Source organism: Rhinolophus sinicus, chromosome 17 (assembly GCF_057876585.1).
Source record: "Rhinolophus sinicus isolate RSI-liver-muscle chromosome 17, RSI-T2T, whole genome shotgun sequence".
NCBI lineage: Eukaryota > Metazoa > Chordata > Mammalia > Chiroptera > Rhinolophidae > Rhinolophus > Rhinolophus sinicus.
The window spans coordinates 57,005,017-57,015,172 of NC_142517.1; the positions used below are offsets into that span (position 1 = coordinate 57,005,017).

General features: G+C 49.3%; 2 protein-coding genes across 2 annotated transcripts; one reads left to right on the forward strand and one right to left on the reverse strand.

Annotated features, from left to right (window-relative positions):
• Nucleotides 1-2,035: 2,035 nt before the first annotated feature.
• Nucleotides 2,036-4,849, reverse strand: LOC148754792 (uncharacterized; the record flags this gene model as incomplete). Its single annotated transcript, XM_088794352.1, is given in 3 exon segments — nt 2,036-4,394; nt 4,397-4,658; nt 4,661-4,849. Coding segments are annotated over 3 exon segments (828 nt in total), but the record flags the coding sequence as incomplete, so codon positions are not given.
• On the forward strand, nt 4,761-9,770 carry FAM43A (family with sequence similarity 43 member A). Its single transcript, XM_019723378.3, has one exon. The coding sequence runs from the start codon at nt 5,239-5,241 to the stop codon at nt 6,514-6,516; it is 1,278 nt and encodes a 425-aa protein (XP_019578937.1). The 5' UTR covers nt 4,761-5,238; the 3' UTR covers nt 6,517-9,770.
• Nucleotides 9,771-10,156: the final 386 nt, after the last annotated feature.

Below are 10,156 nucleotides of genomic sequence, written 5' to 3' on the forward strand. Positions count from 1 at the left end.
TTATAGGAGTCAGGAATTAAGAGGGCTGGCAGAGAAAGAGGCTATGATCACACAGTGGCAGTTTTGAAGCTGGAGCTCATTTTTGAACCTGCCGAGCTCATTCCCACCTCAAGGCTTTCACACGAGCTGCACCGTTTGCCTAGCACAATACTGCCCATGTATATACATAGTTGCAAATGTTATAGTACCACGTTAAAGTATAAGGAAATAGGGAAAATTAATTTTAAAAATCTATTTAACTCAACACAGACTAAATATTTTCATTCCATGTATAATTACTATAAAATTATTAAGATAGTTTACATCATTTTTTTTTACTAAGTCTTCAAAATCCAGTGTGTGTTTCATACTTGCATCACATCTCAATTTAGACCAACTACATTTCAAGTGCTCAGTAGCCTCGTGTGGCTACCACATTGGCCAGCACAGGCTAGAATGTCCCCCCCTATATCTTCACGTGGCTGGCCCCATCTCATTCAGGTCTCTGCCCAGAGACGCCTTTCCTGGCTGTGCTGTTCAAACCAGCCACCTTCCGCACTTTGCGCTGCTTTCTTCAGAGACTTATTGCTATCTGATGTCTTATTTGTTGTTTGTTTTCTTATTATCTGCCTCCTCATAAGATATAACTCCCATGAGGGCAAAGACCTGTCTGTCTTCTTCAGTGCAGTGTCCCCAGCAACTGCGTCACATCCTCAATGGACTCAACAAATATTTCTTAAATGACTTTGAAGATTCCAGATACATCTCTGAAGCCAACTTTCATTCAGTAGGATGTCGGGGGAAGAGGAGAGGGAGGGAGAGAGAGAGAGAGAGAGAGAGAGAGAGAGAGAGAGAGAGAGAGAGATTATGCAAGTAATAAGGTAGGAGAAAGCCAGCCTGAAAGCTTTCTGTGAACTAAAAGGCTGACTCTCAGACGTCAAGTTAGAGGCCGGGTTGCTTTCCTGCTGTGACATGGCTGTGTGTTGATTCAACCACTGGCTCATCCGGTTCTAAAAGAAACCATCTCACCAAGGGGCAGTTCTGCCTGGCTCCAGTAGATGGGGCAGTGTCATAACAAAAAAAGTGCAGTCTGCTCTCCAATGGATGTCTATCCCCTTTCCTGACCGGCTTTGCTGCGGTACTGCTCTGGACCTGCCCAGTGTCTCAGGTCTGCAGTGTGGGATCATAAATGGTTCTGCCAGCTTTCCTGGCTGAAGAAATGAAGCCTCAGTTGTGACTTGTGCTTTCCAGGGAGGTGGCCAGCTTCTCCAAAAGGTGAGGCAGGCCCGAGAGGCTGGCGCAGGCCCAGTCTGCCAGGAGACAGCCTGGTCCTCCTCCTGGGTCTCTGAGCACAGGCACAGAGCATGACTCTCACACAGAAGTACTCCCATTTGCCTAGAACCCTCTGTCCTCCCAAGGTTGGAAGCAAGCTTATTAAGAAGCTAGTCCAGGTGTGGCAGAGACCAGACCGCAGAAGCAGCTCTGTGTGCCTGTGTGTGGGACTGACACTGGCTGCTGCCGCAAAGCCTGGCCTGCCAGGGCACTCCTCCCTGCTCGTGTGCACCACTGGTTTCCCTGCCACTGCATGAAGCCCAAGGTCTGCATGTTCTCACCCATTGCAGATGCTAAGACCAACCTTAGCTCCTGCCATTCGTCCCACCTTCTCCTCCCAAAACCCTTCTGACCCTTGGACCTCCAAGACCTCCCTTGGAAATTACTGCTCACACATGCCTTTGCAGAGTTTACATTTTGAGATTATGTACCTGTTAAAGGTTGCTTAGCACAGATTAATTTGGTGTGTTTTTACTGAAATTTTTTTTGTTTAGAGGACGTACTGTCTACTTCATTGCCACTGCATGACATTCTGGAAATTTAAGCGAAGAAGAATTAACCTTAAATGGCTTATTATAGTTCTAACTAGCTCATTCCAACACTGCGCCTGGTATCCCTCCATTAACAGGGCAGCTGAGGAGTAAGGCATACAGCTCTGGTCTAACGACAGCCTGAGGCTAGTCAGCCATGAAAAAGCCATTTCTTCTCTCCGAGACTAGGAGGGCCCAAAAAGCATAATCAGGAGACTTCTTTAATCAGGAAATTTTCTTCTTTCATTGTTACAGTCGTTAAACTCCATCCTAATTTGCACATGTGCATGTATTTTTTTTTAAAAGATTTTTATTGGGGACGAGGAACAGGACTTTATTGGGGAACAGTGTGTACTTCCAGGCAAGTTGTTGTCCTTTCAGTCTTAGTTGTGGAGGGCGCAGGTCCAGTTGCCGTTTTCTAGTTGCAGGGGGCACAGCCCACCATCCCTTGCAGGAGTCGAACCAGCAACCTTGTGGTTGAGAGGACACACTCCAACCAACTGAGCCATCCGGGAGCTCAGCGGCAGCTCAGCTCAAGGGGCCATGTTCAATCATAGTTGCAGGGGGCAGAGCCCACCATCCCTTGCGGGACTCGAGGAGTTGAACCGGCAACCTTGTGGTTGAGAGCCCACTGGCCCATGTGGGAATCGAACTGGCAGCCTTCGGAGTTAGGAGCATGGAGCTCTAACTGCCTGAGCCACCAGGCCGGCCCCTGCATGCATTTTTATGTTCTGTAGCTTTGCTGTCCTCTATACGTAGAAAGCCATTTAATTCTTCCCTGCTTGGAGAAATCCTGTTTATCCTTCAAACCTCACCACCTCTGTGGAGCCTTCTCTGATTTTCCTAGTCACAATGAAACTTTTCTTCTTCTAGCTTCTTATGGTACTTTGGGTCTTTCTTGGGGTCATTTAGCCCACTCTGTCTTCTTATTCATATGCATATCTCATTCATTAATTCAATAATTAAGCAGTGCCTATTTGTATCAGGCCTTGGGAATACAGGCCTGATATTTGTATCAGGCCTTGGGAATACATGGTGCTCTCATGGATCCTACATTCCAGTGCAAACCCAGAGCTGAATGGCGTTCACATCCTTCATTGGGCTGGGAGCTTCTTGGAGACAAGAATTGGGTCTGCTTCTAGCTCAGGGACTAGCACCAAAAGGTACTCAGAAGTTAGTTAAATTGAAACTCAGTACCTGACTGAGAAAACTGGGTTAGAATTTTAAAAAATGGTTAAAAGTTAGCAAAGGTAGAGGGCCAGGGAATTTCCAGGAGGGATTACATGAAATCTGGCATGGAAGCCAGAGAGATAACCACAGTCCCCCAGTGGCCTGGGTCTGGGGAGCGGAAGGTGCCCTGTCTTCCTCTGGGACAAGCTTGGGAATTTGACACAGGATTATTTGGGCATTTATCACACATTCCAGTTAGGAACGTTTTTTTGCTTTGACTGAGCAGACCACAGAGGCAAGCAGGTTGTTTCAAGGTCCCAGAAATGAGTTACTAGCCAAAGGTCAAGCTGGTCAGATGATTAAAGCTACACTGTCCAGTTGGCACACAAGATAATAATTAATGTGATTATCATTCCCAGTGGAGGGTGGTAGGGCATTATTTGACACTCAAATAAAACAAATCATTTAAATTTTTACTAGGGATTCTCATCCAAAATGTGTTAATTATGTAATAAAACTGAATGACTGGCCTGTCAAAGTAAACTGAGTTCTGATTACACATAAGCATTACTTGGAAATTGTATATATCTCAGAAAACTGAGATACTCTGAGGCCTGACAGTAGCAGGGGGTACTGCGGAAGGCTAGGGGCAGGTACCACCTTATCATGGATTATATAGTATATTGTTCACTCTAATCATCTTATTACCACTCATCTCATTTTTACCGGTGAAGAAAGGCTCCAAGATAGTGAAAAATAAGTCTTGGTGTTTGTCCGGTTCTATGTTCTTTAACAGTATAAAATTCTAAAAACAAAAACAAAAGCAAAAACCCAGCACCCAGTCATTCTCAGAGAGCTGTTACACAATGAAAGAACCACTATTTTCCCCCAACCTTTTTGCATAGTAAATTATAGTATAAATCCCACCTTCCACCACCTCCTCCACAAGTTTCGGTGGAGACATATATTTATTCAGTGAGTAGCAATTCAGCCTGGGGGTGGAGTGTCAGAATTCGAGTTGCTTTTCGTTAGGGGTAACCCCAGGTCTTGGCGGTATCTGTTGATAAAAGAAATGCTGGTAAATTTGGGATGTAATTGCCGGGTTAGACCGGTCTGCCCATTCTCTCGAGCAGTGGCTGCAACTAGGTCCCTTTAAGAGACCAGGAACCCGCCCGGCGTCGGAGACCGAAACAGATCCTCTTTTCTGCTCCTCCCCTGTCCCCGCGCGTCAAATGGTTCGCGCCGGCCTATATTTACCCGAGATCTTCCTCCCGGACGGCAAGGATGTGAGGCTGGCGAGCTGGCCAGCGGTCGCAGTACCGGAGGGGGAGAGCTGCAAAGGAGGTTAGCGGGCCGAGGGGAGCCCGGGACAGAGTTGGGTAACCCCGGAGGAAGAAATGAGGTAGCGACCGTCCCCGGAGCCGACCATGCGCGCGCCCCACCCCTGGAGCCTCGCGCTGCCCCGGCCAAGCCAGCCAGGACAGTGAGCCCGCGGAGCCCAAGTCTCCGGCGTCCAGCCCGAGCGAAGATGCAGTGAGCCACGGCGGGACTGCTGCGCGCGGCCCGCGGCGGCCAGCCGGACCCCCTGTCTGACTGCACTTGGGGCAAGCAGCTGATTCTGGGACCAGCCCCGCTGAGGGGCTCTCTCTGCCTCTAGCACCCCTTGGGAGTGGGGAGCACCGGCCCCTGGGCTCACTCGCTGTGGAGTTTCCGCGGTTTCTGGCTCCAGCCCTGGGAATTGTGTGCGTGGGTGAAAGGGGGTTCCTTTTCACATTCGCGGAGGAGTTCCTGCGTATCCTTAGAGCATCATCTCGGCTGCTTTTGCTTGGGGTCTCTCTATTTATTTGCAGGCTCGCGTCTGTTTTTTTCTAAAGATGTTTTCTAGTCCACTCTCGTTTGTTTTTTCTTTCATTTTACTTGCTTAAGACTCTGCCTCCGTTCTTGCCCAGGCTGGGGTAAATCGTGTGTGAACTTTTTTTTTTTTCTTCTCCACGCTCGAAGCTGAGTATTTTCTTCTCAAAAAAAAAAATTCTATCCTTACCCCCTGCAGGGTTCCCGAGCTCTATACTCCCCCTTCCGCCCCCACCCCCTACCACTGGGCCACTCCCAGCAGAGTTTTATTTTTCGGTCTTGCCCGGGCCGAGCCCGGCCGGGGCGGGTGGCTCAGCGGGGCTCGCACCCTGCGCTCCGCCACCGCCGCCCAGCTGCGCAGGGGCGCCCTCCGGAGATGCTGCCGTGGAAGAAGCACAAGTTCGAGCTGCTGGCCGAGGCGCCGCCAAGGCAGGCGTCCAAACCCAAGGGCTACGCGGTAAGCCTGCACTACTCAGCGCTCAGCTCGCTGGCGCGGGCGTGTCCCGAAGGCGCGCTCAGCCGGGTGGGAAGCATGTTCCGCTCCAAGCGCAAGAAGCTACACATCACCAGCGAGGACCCCACTTACACCGTGCTCTACCTGGGCAATGCCACCACCATCCAGGCGCGCGGCGACGGCTGCACCGACCTAGCGGTGGGCAAGATCTGGAGCAAGAGCGAGGCAGGCCGTCAGGGCACCAAGATGAAGCTGACTGTGAGTGCGCAGGGTATCCGCATGGTACACGCGGAGGAGCGCGCACTGCGCCGCCCAGGCCACCTCTACCTGCTGCACCGCGTTACCTACTGCGTGGCGGATGCGCGGCTGCCCAAGGTCTTCGCCTGGGTGTACCGGCACGAGCTCAAGCACAAGGCGGTAATGCTGCGCTGCCACGCGGTGCTGGTGTCTAAGCCCGAGAAGGCGCAGGCTATGGCCCTGCTGCTCTACCAGACTTCGGCCAACGCATTGGCGGAATTTAAACGGCTCAAGCGGCGGGACGACGCGCGTCACCAGCAGCAGGAGCTGGTGGGCGCACACACCATACCTCTAGTGCCGCTGCGCAAGCTGCTCCTGCACGGACCCTGCTGCTACAAGCCACCGGTGGAGCGCAGCCGCAGCGCGCCCAAGCTCGGTTCCATCACCGAGGACCTGGTCGGCGAACAGCAGGAGCAGGAACTGCAGGACGAAGAGGAAGAGGAAGAAGAGCACACCGAAGGCTGCCTGGAGGAGGAAGCGGACCGTGCGGAGGAGGGGGACCCGGCAGAGGTAGAGGCCGAGGCGCAGCGGGCGCTGGTTATGGCCATGCACTTCGAATGCGGGGACTTGCTGGACACGCTGGAGAGTGGCCGCGAGGAGGCGCTGGGGGGCGGTGGGGTCTCGCTGGGTCCCGGGGCTGGGCCGCCGCCTTTGCTGCTGGGCAGCTCCTCCGACGTGAAGGCCGAGCTGTCGCAGCTTATTAACGACTTAGGCGAGCTCAGCTTCGGCAACGACGTGCGAAGCCTGCAGGCCGACTTGCGGGTGACCCGCCTTCTGTCTGGCGAGAGTACCGGCAGCGAGAGCTCCATTGAAGGCGGGGGCCCGGACGCCACCTCTGCCACCGTCGGGAACCAGGCCGGCCCTGCAGACCGCGCCAGCCCAGACGAGCAGCACTCGGGCTGAGTTCCCAGCAACCTACTGCGCGTGCCGTGGAGTTACCACCGCGATCACTCACCAGTCTTCTAGACCACCTCCCTGCCCCTCCCGCGCCCCCACTTGCTCCCAGGAAAGGGGAAATGGGACACTTGAAGCCCAGAGTTACCCCTGCCCCTCTCCCTCAACACATTTGGCTCTGTTTAAAGTGGAGCTCGGGTTGCGCGTGAAAATGTGGTGGGATGTGCGAGACGGGGAAAACCTACAGGGAAGGAGAGAGGCAGTCCTCTCGGGTCGCTGGTGAGGGAAATGCCAGCTGAAGTTAGCAAAGTCCCGCAGGCGTCAGGTGCCTGCAGGCCAGTTTCCTGTTTGTGAGGAGGCTGGGGCCTCTGGAGGAGGGGTTAACTTCCTCCTCCCATTCCCTAACTGGAAGCAGCCTAGCATTGCCATTGACTTGTCCTGTAAAAGAAAAAAAGAATTTGCTCGCACCGTGTTTGAAACTTTAATACCGCCTCCTTGCCCCCAGCCTTTTGGTGCGAGAGCTTGGGTTGTTTACCTCAGACTTAGACCCTTGAAATTCTGCCAAATTCCTCAAATAATTGTTTGGGGGTGGGGAATGAAAGAAAGTTGCATTTTGTTTACAGTTAAAGACGTCTAACATCTAAAAAAGGAGTTTTCCTTTAGAAACACACCTTCCTCCTGCTCAAAAGATCTCACTCCATGATACTGTGTAAAATATTTTTGCACTGTTGTGAAGTACTTTTGACATCTTTTTTTTTGTACATAACTGTGTTCTCAGAGCTGGATGTTTTATATCTTTTGCTGTGCAAAAGGGACATGTAAAATGTTGTTCAGTTGTATATACAGAAATATGTATAAAACATTTTGTTATTTTTGAAGAGTAGCACTGCTCTGGTTCTGTTTGCATGCCAGTGGGGAGAGAATAAAGAGGAAAATTGAAAAGAACAGGGGAGCTGTCTGGAACTGCTGCTGAGAATGCTTGGCGGTGGGGTTGGGAGAGGGTGTGGCCATCAGGGGATGGTGTGGTAGGACAGTGTTTGGCTTTTGTGGTACTTAGAGGTGATTAGGGGAAGAGAACCCACCTTCCGGTCCTCTGCCATTCTGGGTGCTGCAGATGGAGCCAGGCTTTTCCTCAAGTAGGGCTTCACTGAGTTGTGGGAGTGGGGGCTTTTTCTGCTCTCTTTAAGTTAATTCTTGGAGATGCCAGGTGAGTTCTGTTCCTCCCTCTAAGACCTGTGAGGTTATTTAGGGAGGAGTGACTTTTGACACCTGAGGTTTTACCCCCTCCTGTGGTTCATACTAATGATCAAGTAAGCATAAGGATATGAGATAATCTTTTCTTTTACAAACAGCTCCAGGAGCTTTAAAGATTAACTAGAGACCTAAAGAAAGTTCCCATGGGGCTCTCTGAGGAGTGGGACCATCTTTGTTTTTCCTGGGAAGAAAATCAAGGAGAGCAAAGGTGATAAATTCCAGTCAGAATCTGAGTGAGTCCTGGTGCAGGTGGGGTGGTTGGGGAGGGGGTGGAGGAAATGATTTCCTTCCCTTCCCCAGCATGACTCAGTGGGGGAATGGTGTGTTGGTCAAGGCAGAGAAGAGCTGTTAGAGCTTGGGGAGTGTGTGTGTGTGTGTGTGTGTGTGTGTGTGTGTGTCAGCTTTCATGCTTTTTCTGTGTTTGTTTCTGTTGCAAACTCCAAACAGATGTCTCCAGTTTGACTACACCCGATCAGCTGGAAGTTGTAATAAGATGCTGCCAAAACTGTGCCTTCTGCAAATTGTTTGTTCCATTTACCCCTTTGGGCCCCTTTTCCTGTGTTGCAGAAATGGATTGCACTCCTGGCCTTCCCTGGTGTCCTGATGCCACTTTGCTTTGTTTTCATCATAAATATGTTCTGAGCAGCTAGAGTCAGAGATCCTAATGAGTCTGGAATTCACTGGAACCATAAAGGAATGGAGGGTGAGATTTTCTTCTAAATAACGGGAGTGTTTCAGGCATAAGATTATCTTTAGAAAAGCAAACCAAAGGATGAGTGGGTGAGTGGGAAATCATTTAAAAATACTCAAAGTCACCTTTATTTTTTTTTGACTTATACAACAGAAATTTATTGTCTCAACATTCAGGAGTTTAGAAGTCCAAAAATCAAGGTATCCACAGGTTTGCTTTCTTTAGAGGGCTATGACTTTGTTCCATTCTTCCTATCTAGTTTCTGGTGGTTTTGGGGGGCAATCTTTGGTGTTCTTTGACTTAGAGAAGCATTTCCCCAATAGCTGCCTTCATCTTTACATGGTATTTAACCTATGTTTGTGTATGTCTCCAAATTTGCCTCTTTTATAAGAACCAATCGTACTGAATTTGGGCCCACCCTAATAATCTCATTTTAACTCGATCACCTCTGTAAAGACCCTAGGTTACATTCTGAGTTACTGGGGGTTAGGACTTCAAAATACAAATTTTTGAGGGATACAGTTCAACCCATGACGATAATGATTGTGACTAAAATAACAATACTTTTTTTCTCATCACAGCGAAGGCTTCCCAAATGTTTACCAGATAATATGCCAAGCTACACTGAGCACATATAATAATCACAACTCTGAGAGTAATATATTAGTAGGCTAATTTTATGAAAGATCAAAAAGTTACTAACTTGTCAAGTCACACAACTAGCAAGGCAACTGTTTGCAAATGGTAGTGAGTTTTCCCCTTAGGGGATATTTGGCATGTTTGGAGATGTTGTTGTCATTCAGAGTCACTTGTTAAGGACATTAGGACAAGGTCCAGGCCTTTGAATCTATCGTATTTTAGCTTGGCTGAGGTTCTATCCCTTTCGCTGAATACCTCAGATACACATCACTGAATGACATTCTAAAACCTTCAGGTAGAGCGAGATGAGGAAAGTCAAATCCCATTTTACCCAGACTCCCACGTTGCATGCCTCCTACCCAGTTCTCACCTGACCGGCACACAGCTGTGTGGGCCATCACTATCTTGCATCACTAGATTTCACACGTTAAATGATTTCCACACATCGCCAAGTTCCTCTGCTGTCAGAAACAGATGAGAACATTAAACAGGGTTAAGATCATGTTGTTAATATTTGGGTGGGGCAGGGTCTGTATGTCTTCATTCTTATCCAATTTATGTGTCCAGTGAGAATGCCAAGGGTGGCTTTCATCGGTGACTGATGGGGGGATGGTGATTGGTCAAAAAGTTCAGACAAATGACATTTAAACCAACACCATCAATAAATATGTCAACTGTCTTTTCAAAGTCTGATCTTTCTTGTTACCTGATTTATAAATTGGGAAGGGGGACTTAGGCGTTGAGGAAGGAGGAAGAAGAAAATAAGCGGACTGCAAAAGAACCAGCTCCCTTCTTCCCTTCTGGTGCCTTCCCCTCCCTTCCCTCCTCCCCTCTACTTTTTGGCTTTTATCCCCACTGCACCCTAGGGCTCTGGCTAATGTAATTCTAGAAGAGATGGGAAGGTGATACATGATTCACTCTTCTTACGTCTCAGTCTTCCAGGGATGATATCACTAGCGTAAGAAGAGATGTTTTGAATGAAAAAAAAAAAAAAACCGAAAACTATTTGCTCCTGACAGAAGGAAAAAGGGAAAAGAGTGGTGTGACAAAAGCAAAACTCAGTAG

Coding starts and splice junctions, on each gene's coding strand:
- FAM43A (XM_019723378.3), top strand. CDS start 5,239: ATGCTGCCGTGGAAGAAGCACAAGTTCGAGCTGCTGGCCGAGGCGCCG.